General features: G+C 37.1%; 1 protein-coding gene across 1 annotated transcript in view; it reads right to left on the bottom strand.

The window, feature by feature from the left end:
• Positions 1-979: 979 nt before the first annotated feature.
• The window catches only part of LOC127561358 (beta-1,4 N-acetylgalactosaminyltransferase 2-like), a 39,892-nt gene continuing 23,562 nt past the window's right edge, over positions 980-17,309 (bottom strand). The window contains exons 7-9 of the mRNA XM_051996630.1: positions 14,867-15,007; positions 1,997-2,216; positions 980-1,584 (exon numbers count right to left, since the gene is read on the bottom strand). Coding sequence (XP_051852590.1) covers positions 1,373-1,584; positions 1,997-2,216; positions 14,867-15,007 — 573 coding nt within the window. The 3' untranslated portion in view covers positions 980-1,372. The remainder of the gene's footprint in view (positions 1,585-1,996; positions 2,217-14,866; positions 15,008-17,309) is intronic.

Genomic DNA, 17,309 nt, shown 5'->3' with positions numbered 1-17,309 from the left:
GGAAGGAAAGGGAGAAACAGACCGACAGACATGGAAGGATGGAGTGGGGAAGGAGGGAGAGACAGACAGACAGACTTTGGAAGCAGCAGACATATAAGGGAAGCTAGCTCCTAAATGTCTCTGATTTCCCTTACAGACTTCCAAGGATTGTCTCTTGGGAAAGATCGTGCTCTTTAAGCTGAAATATTTTGCATCTAGCAGAAGAGTTGATTTACTCTGTATTTTCTGGTACTCTCTAATTTGTGTAAGATTTCTAGTATCTGTTTATCTTCTTGGATAAATGAATTTAAGTCATTATTTGCTATTTGTGTGATTCACTATGTGATGGTCTTTTATATGACCACAATTTGGTAGAAATGAGTCAAACTGATAAGTGAAAGCTAAAGAAGTGCCAGCACCGAGAGAAGTGACACTTGTAAAAATTATACCAGCAGACCAGAAATATGATGGAGGTGGGGGAAGAGAAATAATTCTATTTCAGGTTTTTTTTTCAGAAACTGGAGAACCCAGCAGTCAAACTTGTGACCTTTCCCCCCTTTTCTCTGGACACAAACCACAGTCTAGAGACTATGAGAGAGGGAGAATTCCAGAGATATCCATCTATGCCCTCCATTAGCCTACATACATGGGCAGCACCCACAAATTACAGAAAATTTGGCGTACATTCCACATGGAACCGCTGCCTTTGATCCCCTTTCTGGCAAACTACTCCACCTTATTGTCCATTCTCAGAGTATCCTCTCAGTTCTTCTAATTTTGATCAAGAATATATTTTTAATACTTCAACAATGGGAATTTTCTCTAGTATTCTGCTAATTGATTGAACAGTTTTTCATTGACCTAATCCTGCATTTCTTTAGCCTATAATTTTAAAATCCAAAAATGGATATTTTAACACTGCTATAAGCCAGTGTTATAATTATAATTAATATATATTATAATAATATATATATTAATATAATTGTAAGCCACAAATTGGTGAGTTCCACATTACCCTTCTAATGATTTCTCAGTGTCCATTCCAAATTTCTCTGGCTAACAATTGGTCCCTTCTAAATTTCCCTGACCACTGATTGATTTCAAATTGTTCTGTGCATTGATTAATTATACACAAAGTCCTTTTTTAACCAAATTATTTATTCTAGCCTATGCTTCTATCAACTAGTTCATTTTATTCTCTCTCTCTTTCTCTCTCTCTCTCCCCCACTTTCTCTTCCTCTTCTTTCATATATATGTGTGTGTATATATATGCACATATATATATACACACATACACATACATATATGTGAGTGTCATTCTTCATTGTCTCTCTTATTGATTGTCTTGTCCCCTTGGTCACATCACCCAATAGCCTATTTGTTCTTTATATTCTCAGCCCTCAGTATAGCAATAGAGATGGTTCTTGAAGAAGTGAAGGGCCAGCTTCATCTGGATCTCTCCCTTGGAGCTGAACCTGTACCAATTGTAGGTTTTCTTCGAGGAGGACTCTTCCGGAATAGGTTCCAGGTCCCTGAGTTGGTGCTCAATCACCACATCTGAACAAAATCCTACTCGAAGACTCCCCAAACCATCAATGAAAAATTCTACAAGGAAGAGAAAATAGAATGAATAGAATCAATAAGCTTTGGGCCAATGCCAGAATGCCAGTGCTGGGGCAAGAGTCATATATTAGGAGATCCAGAAGGACAGACTTGACTTTGGAGCTTCCTGTCCGATGGATATAACAATGCATACGCACAGAAACAAAGGAAAATGCAGACTCTCCAGGTTAAAAGCTCCAGGTCTCAGGGTTAAGAAGTAAAAGAGAAATTCAGAACTGAAGGCTGGGGAAGAGGTCTGTGGAAAGGCATGGAAACAGATTCCAGAGGTATGAATGGAGCAGAATATAGAAACACACAAGCTCTTCAGTTGAGGGTGGAGGTTTGGAAACATGGTTTAAAAAAGTGTGGTCTCTTTGATAGTGGTTAATTTTTAACCTTAACCTAGCATCCTTACCTGACTGTGCTACTCTTTTCAATCTGGGATCAAAACCAACATTGCGGAGCTTCTCTGTGTGGGCCAAGAAAAAATTGACAATACCACTCGTGACCACACATTTGGGGAAGCCGTCCAAGACCTGGAAGGATCCCACTCGTTTGTGAATGCAGCTGCCATCCTCCCCTTGGGCCAACAGCAGCTTGAACAGGAATGAAATCCCAAGCACACGGCCACCTACCTATCCGAGACAGGGAAGAACAGAAAAAATGGCATTAATGAACTCAAGGGGCTCAGCAGCCATTTTGCTTCTCCTGGAAAGCATTTTAGAACTTTTGCAGATAACTATTATCAATATGATTCTGTCATTCTACCCATCCACCCAGCTCTAGGACTCTCAGATTCTTAAATCTCACACCTCCCTTCCCATCCATGCTCTACCATCCAATGAGGTAAGAATATTTTAATCTGTCCTACTATTGTCATCATGCTCACTGTTCAGTCTACTTACTACAGCTTTGATATATGAGATCATTTTTGGACCTAGCAGGCAGTCAGGAAGACAAAATCCAATCTAGCCTCAGATATCTATGAGCTGTGGGGTCCCAGGTAAGTCCTAACATTTTTGTCTATCTTCTTTTCCTCAAATGTAAAACTGAAAAAACAAACAAACAAACAAATCCTACAGGGTTATTTTGAGGACCAAATATGTTAATGCTTGTAACATAGATAAGTCAGTACCTGAAGTTTAATAAAAATTAAAGAATTAATTTTTTAATAAAAAGAAGTTTAATAAAAATTCTTATTCCCTTCCATATCTTATATCCCCCAGGTTAGGAATGCTGACCATAGACCAGGGATCCTGGTATTTGACCTATTCTTGACAGAGTTTGGTCCATTGTAAGTGTCTGGTAGTTGCAGAGAACATTTCTCCCTACCCCAAAATACATATGGCAGCATCAGAGAGTTATCCCTATATGTTTATCCTACCCCCCTAATATAATCCCTGCCTTCCCTAGGTGACAGGAAACCCAATCTAAAGGGCAATTTTTAAAAAACAAATTCCAAGGCTAGATAGAGCCATCGTTGAGAAATGGGTACTGGAGATGAGGGGCTGGTCCTTAAGATAAAAACTAGAATATTTTGAGCATGAATGAGGCTCTGAGGAAGCATAGTAGAGATTAGGGGAGTGGGTGAGAAGATAAGAAATAATGCAAATCCAAAGGTGAAAGTTGAGTTACAGAAAAACAAGCCAATAGAGTGCAAAGCTCAGGACACCAAGGCAGTTGGGTAATCTGACTGCCTGAGTGATGGCCATCAGTGCACCTGGAAAGACCATATATCAGGAGCCCTGTGAGCATGTTCTCTTAACCCTCACCCCTTCCCATCCTGTTAAAACACTGCATTTGCGCTATCATCAGGCAAGAAACAGGAAGGTGAGACACAGCTCAAGGACAATAGCATACAGAAGAGCACTTGGGGAAGGAAAGGCCTGGGGGAGTCTCAAGTGGAAGTGGAGTGAGGATAGAAAAGACAAATGTTATCGACTTGGCAATTCTGCCTATGGCCCTTGCTTCAATACTTAATAGCTAGCAAGTCACTTAACCTCAGTCTCAATTTTCTCATCTGTCAGTTGGGGGTTAAAAAAAACCCTGTCATACTCACCTCAAAAGACTGAAATTCAAATTACAAAGTATTTTGCGAGCTAAAAAGGGCTATATGCCAGATATTATTATTATTCAACAATAATTTATAAAGTACCCACTATGTGACAGGCACTGTACTATGAAAGAGAGTGATCCTACTTTCAAGGAACCTGTGTTCCATTGAGTGAAGGGAGATAAAATATCCCTAGATATTAATTAGATAATAGATCTAGGAGAGATAATCTGAGGATTATTGGGCTTCCTAAAAACTATGATGAAAAAAAGAGCCTAGACACTATTTTACAGGAAATAATCAAAGAGAACTGCTCAGATATAATAGAATTAGAAGGTAAAATAACCATTGAAAGAATTCATCCAACACCTTCTGAAAGAGACCACAAAATAAAAATTCCAAGGAATATTGTAGCTAAATTTCAGAACTATCAGACTAAGGGAAAAATATTACAAGCAGCCAGGAAAAAATAATTCAAATACCAAGGAGCCACAATAAGGATCACTCAGGCTCTAGCTGCCTCCACATTAAAGGATCGAAGGGCCTGGAATCTGATATTCCAAAAGGCAAAAGAACTCAGAATATGGCCAAGAATAAACTATCCAGCTAAGCTGAGGATTTTTTTCCAGGGAAGAAGATGGACATTCAATGAAACAGGTGAATTCCATTTGTTAGTAATGAAAAAAACAGAGCTAAACAAAAAATTTGACCTCCAAATATAGGACTCAAAAGAAGCATAAAAGATAAAAAGAACTCTTGAGAACTGTATTTCTGTTACAGGCATATATAAAGAGCACGTATATAATTTGATTTTACTGTTATAATACAATAAAAAAGGGAAGTAGAAGTGGAAAGGGGATAGTATCAGAAAAAGAGAAAAGGGGAGATAAAACGAGGGAAATTACATCCCACGAAGAGGCAAAGGAAACCTATCATATCTGAGGGAACTTAGAGAGGGGGAGGAACATTGTGTGAATCATATCTCACCAGATTTGGCTCAAAGAGAAAATATTAGACATATCTGGTTTACAGAAAAACTTCTCTCACCTCATTAAAAAGTGGGAGAGGAAAAGGGGAAAGGAAAAGAGTAATAAGGGAAAGGTATAAGAAAGGGAAAGGGACTAAAGGGGTGGGAGGGATACTAAAGAGGGAGAACTGAGGGAAGCAAGTGGTGCCCATATGTTTAATGCTGGGGAGGAAGGTTAGGGGGGAAAGAAAAAGAAAAGTATAATCTGGGGATAATAAGATGGCAGGAAATACAGAATTAGTGATTTTAACCATAAATGTGAATGGGATGAACTCTCCCATAAAGCGGAGGTGAATAACATGCTGAATCAAAAGCCAGAATCCTACAATATGTTGTTTACAGGAAACATATTTAAAGCAGGGAAACACATACAGAGTAAAGGTAAAAGGCAGGAACAGAATCTACTATGCTTCAGGTGAAGTAAAAATAAAAAAAAAAAGCAGGGGTAGCCATCCTTATCTCAGATCAAGCAAAAGCAAAAATTGATCTAATTAAAAGAGATAAGGAAGGAAACTATATCTTGCTAAAGGATAGTATAGGCAATGAAGCAATATCAATACTAAATATATATGCACCAAGTGGTATAGCATCTAACTTCCTAAAGGAGAAATTAAGAGAGCTGCAAGAAGAAATAGACAGCAAAACTATAATAGTGGGAGATCTCAACCTTGCTCTCTCAGAACTACATAAATCAAACCACAAAACAAATAAGAAAGAAATTAAAGAGGTAAATAGAATACTAGAAAAACTAGATATGATAGATCTTTGGAGAAAAGTGAATGGAGACAGAAAGGAGTATACTTTCTTCTCAGCAGTTCATGGAACCTATACAAAAATTGACCATGTATTAGGATATAAAGACCTCAAAATTAAATGCAGAAAGGCAGAAATAGTAAATGCATTCTTTTCAGATCACGATGCAATAAAAACTACATTCAACAAAAAGCTAGGGGTAAATAAACTAAAAAGTAATTAGAAACTAAATAATCTCATCCTAAAGAATTATTGGGTGAAACAGCAAATCATAGACACAATCAATAATTACATCCAAGAGAATGACAATAATGAGACAACATACCAAAATTTGTGTCTTGCAGCCAAAGCAGTAATAAAGGGAAATTTTATATCTTTAGAGGCTTACTTGAACAAAATAGAGAAAGAGAAGATCAATGAATTGGGCTTGCAACTTAAAAAGCTAGAAAAAGAGCAAATTAAAAACCCCAATCAAATAATAAACTTGAATTTCTAAAATTAAAAGGAGAAATTAATAAAATTGAAAGTAAAAAAAACCTATTGAATAAATAAATAATAAAATTAATAAATAAATTAATTAATTAATAAAACTAAGAGTTGGTTTTATGAAAAAAAACAACAAAATAGATAAACCTTTGGTAAAGAGGAAAATCAAATTGTTAGTCTTAAAAATGAAAAGGGAGAACTTTCCACCACTGAAAAGGAAATTAGAGCAGTAATTAGGAGTTACTTTGCCCAACTTTATGCCAATAAATTTGATAACCTAAGTGAAATGGATGACTACCTTCAAAAATATAGGCTTTCCAGATTAACAGAGGAATTAAATTGCTTAAATAGTCCCATTTTAGAAAAAGAAATAGAACAAGTTATTAATCAACTCTCTAAGAAAAAATCCCCAGGACCAAATGGATTTACATGTGAATTCTACCAAACATTTAAAGAACAATTAACTCCAAGGGAATGAAGGACTCCTACCAAATTCCTTTTATGAGACAGACATGGTACTGATGCCTAAGCCAGGTAGGTTGAAAACAGAGAAAGAAAATTATAGCCCAATCTCCCTACTGACTATTGATGCAAACATCTTAAATAAAATATTAACAAAAAGATTACAGAAAATCATCCCCAGGAAAATACACCATGACCAGGTAGGATTTATACCAGGAATACCAGGAATTGAAGCAGGGCTGGTTCAATAGTAGGAAAATTATTAGCCTAACTGACTATATCAATAACCAAATTAACAAAAACCATCTCAATAGATGCAGAAAAAGTATTGATAAACCCAACATCCATTCCTATTAAAAAACACTTGAGAGTATAGGAATAAATGGACTTTTCCTTAAACTAGTCAGTAACATCTATTTAAAACTATCAGTAAGCATCATATGTAATGGGGATAAACTGAAACCATACCCAATAAAAACAGGAGTGAAACAAGGTTTCCCACTATCACCATTACTATTCAATATGGTATTAGAAATGCTAGCTTCGGCATTAAGAGCTAAGAAAGAGATTAAAGGAATTAGAGTAGGTAATGAGGAAACCAAATTGTCACTCTTTGCTGATGATATGATGGTATACTTAGAGAACCTCAGAGAATCAACTAAAAAACTATTTGAAATAATCCACAATTTTGGCAAAGTTGCAGGACACAAAATAAACCCACATAAGTCATCAGCATTGTTATATATCACTAACAAAATCCAACAGTTATAGATACAAAGAGAAATTCCATTTAAAGTAACTGCTGATAGTATAAAATATTTGGGAATCTATCTGCCAAGGGAAAGTCAGTAACTATATGAGCAAAACTATAAAACACTTTCCCTACAAATAAAGTCAAATCTAATCAATTGGAAAAATATTAAGTGCTCTTGGATAGGTCAAGTGAATATAATAAAGATGAAAATATTACATAAACTAATCTATTTATTTAGTGCTATACCAGTCACACTCCCAAAAAACTATTTTAATGACCTAGAAAAAATAACAACAAAATTCATCTGGAAGAACAAAAGGTTAAGATTTTCAAGGGAATTAGAGGAAAAAAAAAATCAAATGAAAGTGGCCTAGCTGTACCAGATCTAAAACTATATTATAAAGCAGCGGTCACCAAAACTATTTGGTATTGGCTAAGAAATAGACTAGTTGATCAGTGGAATAGATTAGGTTCACAGGACAAAATAGTTTGACAAAACCAAGGATCCCAGCTTTTGGGACAAGAATTCACTGTTTGACAAAAACTGCTGGGAAAACTGGAATTAGTATAGCAGAAATTCCACACTTAACACCATATACCAAGATAATATTAAAATGGGTTCATGATCTAGGCATAAAGAATGATATTATAAATAAATTAGAAGAATATAGGATAGTTTACCTCTCAGACTTTTGGAGGAGGAAGGAATTTGTGACCAAACAAGAACTAGCGATCATTATTGATCTCAAAATAGAAAATTTAGATTATATCAAATTAAAAAGCTTTTGTACAAACAAAACAAAACAAAACAAAAAACAAATGATTAGAAGGGATGCAATAAACTGGTAAAACATTTTTATAGTCAAAGGATCTGATAAAGGCCTCTGATAAAGATATATAGAGAATTGACTCTAATATATAAGAAATCAAGCCATTCTCTAATTGATAAATGATCAAAGGTTATGAACAGACAATTTTCAGATAAAGAAATTGAAACTATTTCTGCCCATATGAAAAGATGGTCTAAGTCATTATTAATCAAAGAAATGCAAATTAAGACAACTCTGAGATACCACTACACACACCTCTCAGATTGGCTAGAAGGACAGGGAAAGATAAAGCAGAATGGTGGAGGGGATGTGGGAAAACTGGAACACTAATACATTGTTGGTGGAATTGTGAATACATCCAGCCATTCTGGAGAGCAATTTGGAACTATGCTCAAAAAGATATTAAAATGTGCATATCCTCTGATCCAGCAGTGTTTCTACTGGGCTTATACCCCAAAGAGATACTAAAGAAGGGAAAGAGATCTGTATGTACAAAAATGTTTGTGGCAGCCCTGTTTGTAGTGGCTAGAAGCTGGAAAATGAATGGATGCCCATCAATTGGAGAATGGTTGAATAAATTGTGGTATATAAATGTTATGGAATATCACTGTTCTCTAAGAAAAGACCAGCAGGATGATTTCAGAAGGGCCTGGAGAGATTTACATGAACTGATGCTACGTGAAATGAACAGGACCAGGAGATCATTATATTCTTTAACAACAATACTATATGATGATCAATTCTGATGGATGTGGCTCTCTTCAATAATGACATAAACCAAATCAGTTCCATTTGTTCAATAATGAAGAGACCCAGTTACACCCAGTGAAAGAACTCTGGAAATGAGTGTGAACCACAACATAGCACTTCCAGTTCCTCTGTTTTTGTCTGCTTGCATTTTTGATCTCCTTCTCAGGTTAATTTTACCTTATTTCTAAGTCCTATTTTTTTGTGCAGCAAAATAACTGTATGGATATATGTACATATATTGTATTTAACATATACTTTAATATATTTAACATGTATTGCTCTATTTGCCATCTGGGGGAGGGGATAGGGGAAAGAGGGGAAAAGTTGGAACAGAAGGTTTTGCAAAGGTCAATGCTGAAAAATTACCCATGCATATATCTAGTAAATAAAAAACTATAATAATAATAATAATAAGACAAGGTAAAATAGAGTCTCATTTAAAAAAATGTTTTGGGCACAAGGATCATAAGAATAATTGGAAGAAATAAAGCAAAATTTTTTTTTAAAAAGTTAGAATTAAAATAAAAACTCTGGCCTCAGACATTTACTAGCTATGTGACTTTGGGCAAGTCACTTAAATCCTGTTTGCTTCAATTTCCTCATCTGTAAAAAATAAGCTGAAGAAAGAAATGATAAACTATTGCAGTGTCTTTGCTCTAAAAGAAAACTCAATGAAATCACAAAGTTGGACATGATTGAAAAATGCTAAAACCACAACAATAAAATCTCTGAAGGAAAAAACTGAAAGAAGAATAAATAGTTTAGCACAGAAGGCAGAAAATATTACCCAAGTAATGAAAAGTAATCAAAATTCAGTAATTTCATGAGATGATAAATATTAGAATAAAATTAAAGCATTGAAAAATGAAGGAAAATGCAGTCATCTACTATTAAAAACAATTCACTCAAAAAAGGTTGAGGAATAAGAATTTAATAATAATTAGCTTGAAACCTGTTACCAAAAATCCTTTTATATTAAAAACAAAACAAAACTAAAAACTAAAAAGCAGAAGAATTTTTTTAAAACCCTTTGTTTAATATGATACACAGTATCTATCTAAAACAAAAAGCTAGTATTAGCTAGAGAAAAAGCTAGGAGCCTTTCTAGCAAACTGAAGAGTACAGCAAAGATTCCCACTGCTGCCATTATCACATGTTATAGTTACAAAAATACCAACTATGATGATAAAACAAGTTTAAGGGAATAAACATAAGCAAATAACAAACAAAACGATCACTTTTGCAGATAGAATATTTAGAACATTCCCAAGTCAACTAGAAATTAATTTAAATAATTCACACTCAGTAAAGTAGCAAAATATAAAATAAATATACAAAATCATCAGTCTTACTACATTACCAATAAAACCCAAAGAAATAGAAAAAATGAATTCTACTCAGAATAACCATGGGATAATAAAATCTCTGGAATCTATATCGACCTATATAATACATAGGAATTATATGAATAAAACTAAAATACTTTCCACATCAAAAAAGACAAATCATTGGAAAGATTTTGATTGTCAATGGTTGGGCCATGACAATATAATAAAAATTACAATACTATTTAAATTAAAGATATATAAAGCCAGACTACCATAGTCTGGTACCATAGTACCATAGTACTACATTCTAGCACTATACAAAATAATAAGAAATTCATATGGAAAACAAAATGTCAAGGACCTGAAGGGAAACAATTTTTTAAAATTGGGAAGGAAGGGAAACAAGCAAAACTAAGGTCCCACATTGCACTACAAAACAATAAACATCAGAACAATTTGGTACTATTTAAAAATGGAAACCTTAATCGGTAAACAGATTAGGTATATAAGGTCCAGAAGTGATTAAACACATAGTTTTTGGCAATTAAGCACAATTAAATAAGCATAGTGCTTGATAAACCTAGAGATATCAACTACTATAGCAAAGATTCAATATTTAGCAAAAACTGCTGAGAAGCAGGAAGCAGTCTCACACTATACATCTCACACTATATACCAAAGTAAGCTCTAAATGGAAACATGACCTAAATATAAAATGTCATATCATAAGCAAATTAGGAATATGGGGAATGAAATACTTTTTACAACTATGGATAAGAGAAAAGTTTTTAACCAAATAAAAGAGAGGATCACAGGACATAATATAGACAATTTTGATTTTATAAATGTAACCAAGGTTTCAAATGTTAAACATCTGTGTAACAATTTCCCCATTAGTGGGAGAATGTTGACTCAGAATAGTATGTCTATATGAAGGGTTAATTTAGCATGAGAGTTTTGGAAAGGAGATAATTTTTCGAAATTATCTGTGGTTCCAGACTATTTGGGGAGACAGAAAAGACTTCGGGATGCAGGGATCAATATGTCCCTGATCTCCACTTTGGAGAATTTCTCCTAGGATGATATTCATGGAATGAGCCGTGAATTCTCTGATTTGAACTGAGACATTTTACTCCCAGTGGGAGGGCTGAGTCACTCTATATTTTCTGTTATATTCCAACTTATGATGACTTCTCCAATTTCTGTTTACTATCTGCTTGGATAAATGGAGTTTCTGGTCTTTCATTATTCATAATAGCCTTTTGTGTAACTAACATTTGATGGGAAGGAGGCAAGCATAAGGATATGTTTGGCATTTACTTTAAGTAATATTATGTTAGTGAAACTAAAGACATTGTTGCTCTTGGATGGTGGGAGAATCCTGCAATATTTAGGTGTAGGGGCAAGAGAGAAAGAAAGATATAATTCTAGTCCAGTAATTTTCTTTCTTTCAAAATAGAACACAGTTAGACAGACTTATGATCACTTTTCTTGCTCTCATTCAGGTCTCCCTTGGAGAGGAGGGTAGGCAAGATTCCAGAGGTATCTACAAGATATCTTCTCAAGAGCTGCATTTAAACAATCTGTGTGGACATTCAAATAACCTACATGAGCAACACACATTATTCAGAAAATTAGAAAATTTTAGCATAAATAAAATCAGTATAGTTAAAAGGGAAATAATTAATTCATGAAGGGGAGAAGGAAGGAACATTTACAATAAATTTCTCTGAAAAGGATTCTATATCCAAAACATATAAAGAATTGATACAAATATATCAAGAATCATTCTCCAGTAGATAATCAAAAGATAGGCAATTCTCCAAAGTACAGCACTCAATAAATACTTCTCATTCAGCATAAACTCCAGAAGTACTACCTAATAATGAACTCTATGGCAAAAATAATGCTGATGTCTTTTTGAAAAAAAGATGAACTCAGAAAGGAGTTTCAAAAGGCCCTTTTTGAGACTGATGGCACAAGCCCGGCTAAAATACCAACTGTACCAAAACAGAATAATTTTTTTTTTAATTTATGGACTAAAACAAGAATTTTTATAACACAGTGCAAAAAAAAAAAAAAGATTGTACATGAAACTGCTGATCTATTATGCACAACTTGCTATTCCTTTCAAATACACCACAAAATTATCATGTAAATTTTTTTCCCTTTAAAACTCAATAGTTTTTTTTTTTTTTTAATTCTTCAGAACTTTTCTCTTCCTGTCCAGGACACCATCTGTTTAGTGACCCATATTTGAAATCCTGGTGTTACGCTGGATTCCTCATTCTTATCCTTCCCTCATATCTTATCAGCCATCTCTCCATGCCTCTCAACTAAGTCCCCTTTCCTACCCTCACACAGCTACCCCTTAACTTTAGTCCTTCATCAACTCTGCTTTGGATTAGGGTTTCTTCCCACTGTAATCCATACTTTACAAAGATGTCAAAGTGATTTTCCTGAAGCTCAGGTTTGATTATATCACCCCCTTCTTAATAAACTCCATGGTCCCCTGTTGCCTCCAATATAAAACAGAAATTTCTCTGTTTGGTATTAAATGTTCTTCATCATCTCATCCCACCCATCTTTTCATTTTTCTTACACATTATTTTCCTCCATTCAGTATCCAGCATTTGCACCTTCATATATAATATCTTTATCTTCCATCTCTGTCTTTGTACCGACCGTTTTTAAATTGGCTCATCTCTGCTTTTTAGGATCTCTGGTTTCCTTCAAGATTCAACTTAAATCTCATCACCTATAAGCAGCTTTTCCCCTTCTGCACATAGCTGCCTGTACCTTCTTCATCAAGGTTGCCTTAAATCCATCTCTGTTTTTCTATGTCTTCTATCTTTCTGTCTCTCTATATCTGTCTACTTATCCCTATCTCTGTCTATACAGACAGACACATAGTCACACATTCACACACACATATATAGAACATACATATTCTCTCTCCTCTCTCCCTTGACTATATACTCACTGAGAGAAAACCTGTTTTGGTTTTTTCTGGACTCCTAGAATTTAGCATTGTGCCTGGCACACAGTAAGTGCTGATAATTGTTTAGAGTTCTTGTGCCAGTCCTGCCTCTCCTTGCCGATGTTGGAGCCGAGGCTAAAATAGCAGCACTTGGGCTCTCCCAATTTTTCTCTCTGTCTCTCTGGGCTATTCCATTTTGTCCCCTCCAGGTTAGTTTAGAGGCACTCTACTCCTTCCCTGCCTGAGAGGAGGAGATGAGAAGAGAGAGCAGGCTTGTGCAATGCAAAGACTGGTGAACTTGGAGCCAGAGACCAGGATTCAAAATCCTAGCTCTGCTTCTTACTGCCTGTGTAGTATGCAACATGACCTTGGGCACCTTTTAAAGTCATTTCCTCGTCTGTAAAATAAGAATTGGGCTAAATAATCTCTAAAGCCCTTTTCATCTCTATGATCCCAAGCAGAAAAAATGGTGAAATGAGCCCTTGCTACCTGCCATTTGCCGGGAGAAGGAAATCATCCTTTTACTTTCATATGGCCATTCTCTCCTTGGCTCCCTTTAAAAAAAAAATTTCCTTCCCTCCCTCTTTATTGTGGAGACAAATCAGCATTCATCAACCCTACACAGTTATCATCAGGTATTGGGGATACAAAGAATAAAACTATCCCAACTTTTAAGGAGTTCACTAACATCTTAACTTTCACATATTTCATGTCTTCATTTATTTAAGGACACAAAAGGATCTTGAGTGACTTCTTCATCCTATTTTATACTATTTCTTAAATGTTTTGTCTTGATAAATCACCTCCCAGCCAGTCTGTAAGCTCCTCATGGGCAGAAGTCTCCTTCTGCACTGCTTGGCCCAAGTGGATTTAGAAGGGCAGGAGAATTAAGTGTTTGCACACCCGTCTCTTTATTCTTATCTAATATGTCTTCTCTGCACTGATGGGAATTCTCTCCATTTTTCAAGCTCCAGCTGAAACCCCAGCTGTTCCATGAGCTTCTCAGGGTCTCCACACTCTCCTCTCCCAACTAGCCGTGATTTGCTTCCCACCCCACCCTAGGCAATGGGGATTACCGGGCTTGCCAAAGGTCACAATGTCTGAGGGCCAATTGGAACTCAGGTCCTCCTGACTTCAGGGCCGGTGCTCTCTGCACTGCGCCACTTAGTTGCCCCAAGGACAGCGGAGAGTGTTTTTAGCTCTACAAAAGCACTTTCCTCCCAATAACCCTGTGATAGAACAGGCACCGTTTGTCCAATTTTCAGAGGAGCAAACAGGCTGAAAAAGGTTGAAACAATCTTCCCACGGACACACAGCTCATGCCAGAGGTAGGAATCAAACCCGAGACCGCCTGACCCCAGGTCCGAATCATACACATGGAGGGTCCAACACCGTGCCGAGCCACCTCTGACAGCAAGCACTCCCCAAATAGTTGTGATAAATCAGGGAGGGAGGGAGGGAAGGAGGGAGGGAGAGAGAGAGGGAGGGAGAGAGAGAGGGAAGGAAAGAGGGAGGGAGGAAAAGAGGGAAGGGAGGGAGGGAGGGGGGAAGGGAGGGAGGGAGAGAGAGAGGGAGGGAGAGAGAGAGGGAGGGAGAGAGGGAGGGAGGAAAAGAGGGAAGGGAGGGAGGGAGGGGGGGAGGGAGGGAGGGAGGAGGGAAGGGAAGGGAGGAGGGAGGGAGAGGAGGAGAGAGGGAGAGGAGGAGGGAGGGAGAGGAGGAGTGAGGGAGAGGAGGAGGGAGGGAGAGAGGGAGGAGGGAGGGAGGAAGGAAGGAAAGAAGGAAGGAAGGAAGGAGGGAGGGAAGGAAGGAGAGAAGGAAGGAAGGAAGGAAGGGGTAGGAATAAAAAAGAAAGTTTCTCTTACCACATCCAGATCTGTTTTTTCCAGAACATTCAGCAGAACCTCAATTTTCGTCTTTTGAGTGAAAAAAAAGTCATCGTCCACCCACAGCACGTACTTGGTAGTAACCTGAGATAGGGCCAGGTTTCTTCCAGCAAACCAGCCCTGGGATTGGAAAAGCAGAGTAAATACTAAGAGAAAACTAAGCAACAGAACCATTCTCAGCCCCTCTTGCCACAAAGATGAGAGGAAACTATTTCTACTGCCAGATCAAGTTGGGGTGAAAAGTCATTGATTCCTTGCCCCCCCCCCCAGCTCATTCTCTAGCCTATGAGCAATCCCTGGCCTTGCTGGCCCCAGGGCTCAGGCCTTTGCCAGGACCGCTGGGCTTGCTTTGACTCGCCCACACGTTGTCCCTTTCCCTTCTGTACTTCGGCTGCAGAGTAGCTGGGCTGCTTCTGCCTTTTGTGCTCCCCCCCCCCAAAACCTCCCATCTCAGAAGCTCTCCTCCGGTATGGGTCCTTGCCTTGTAATTCTACTACCCGGCAGCACGGTAAAGCAGAAAGACCATCGGCCAAGACTTAAGGATTGTGACCAATGCAGACGAGCAGCCAGAATTCCAGAGGCTCTGTGATGAAGAGCGCGACCCACCTCCTGATGGGAAGGTGATGACCTCAGGATGCAGAAAGAGATTTTTCTGGGAATGGCCAATATAGGAATTTGTTTTGCTTGATTATGCACACTTATTGCAAAGGGTTTTTTTTTTTTTTAATGAGGTCAGGGTGAAAAGGAAAGAAAATAAATATTTGTTAATTGAAAAAATTCAAAAGAAAAAAATTCGTTGGTTTTGAAGTCAAAGGATCTTGGGAAAGTCACTTAGCATCTCTGAACCTCAGGTTTCTCATCTGTAAAACTCATAGGGTCAGGGCAGGTAGTATCTAGGTCCTTTCCAGCTCTAAATCTAGAAGCTTTCACAGATATCTAGAGAATCTTGCCCATTCGTTAATGTCTCCTAGAGAGCCAGAGAAAGCTTGATCATTCTGATCTCCTCAAAGGAGTAACACCAGACTAGAATTATATTTATCTGTATCCCAAAACATTGCTAGTATAGGAAAATGATTCTTTTCTTGGATTCAAGCTTCATTTCTGATTCTTATCCCTTAAAGAGGAAGGCGGTCCTCCAAATTTATATCTTCAGGCTTGATTCCTTATCACTAAATATTAGTTACGCAAAAGATCATCCAAGCATAAAACAAACAGAAATCATAAAAGTTATAGAGACAAGAATATACCAGAAAATGCATAGAGTAAATGAGCTCCTTCACTGGAAGCAAGACATCTTGACTCAAAATTCCCTAAATTCTCTAAGAAAGCAAGCTGAAAATCAGAGTTTTATTAAGATGTGCTTCTCTATTTTGGAAGCCTGCTGCTTCCAAAGTCTCCTCCATCCCTCTCTCCCTGAAGAGAATCTTGAATCCCTGACACACAGAGCAATTATCTGGAATCTGGAATCATGTCTAGGCAACAGTAGACACACCCTCCCAAGCAACCCATTTAATATTTCCAAGGCGTGATTCCTCTGGGTACCAATAATCATAAGAAATAAAATGAAGGCAGTCGTCCTCAGTTCTTACAAATCATCTCAGCTGTACAGGTACAGATACAGCTGGAGGTACACAATATAAAACATACATCACTACGTTTACAACTTAATTGCAGGCAACCATCCCAGACATCGAATGCCATACCATATAAGGGACACAATAAATAGAGTGTCAGGCCTGGAGTCAGGAAGATCTGGGTTCAAATATGACCTCAGCCATGTACTAACCATATGGTCCTGGGCAAGTCAACTTAGCCCTGTTGCCTCAGTTTCCTCATCTGTCAAATGAGCTAGAGAAGGAAATGGCAAACCCATTCCAGCATCTTTGTCAAGAAAACCCCAAATGGGGTCACAAAAAGTTAGATATGATGAAAACAACTAAACAACAGCCTAATACACAAATTAGAATTGTGTATATTATAGAAAACACAAAGCTCACATATAAGCACAGAGTACAAAATGTCATATAGCAAAGTTACATATAGTAAATCAGTATAGCTGTCACATTCAAATACATACCATATAGTAATGAAAATTGAGGGGATGTCCGTTAATTGGGGAATGACTGAATAAGTTATGATATAGGGATAGAATGGAATACTATCATGCTAAGAGAAATGATGAGCAGGCACATTTCAGAAAAATCTGGAAAGATTTGTATGATGATGCAAAATGAAATGAGAAGAACCAGAAAAATATTTTACACACTAACAGCAACACTGTGTGATGATAAACTATGAAGATTTAGCTTGTCTCAGCAACACATTGATTCAAGACAATTACAAAGGACTCATGAAGGAAAATGCTCTCCATATCAAGATAAAGAACTGATGGACTCTGAATGCAGATCAAATAATAATTTTT

The sequence above is a fragment of the Antechinus flavipes genome, chromosome 4, assembly GCF_016432865.1.
Source record: "Antechinus flavipes isolate AdamAnt ecotype Samford, QLD, Australia chromosome 4, AdamAnt_v2, whole genome shotgun sequence".
In the NCBI taxonomy this organism is placed as follows: domain Eukaryota; kingdom Metazoa; phylum Chordata; class Mammalia; order Dasyuromorphia; family Dasyuridae; genus Antechinus; species Antechinus flavipes.
This window is presented reverse-complemented; position numbering and strand designations above follow the sequence as displayed.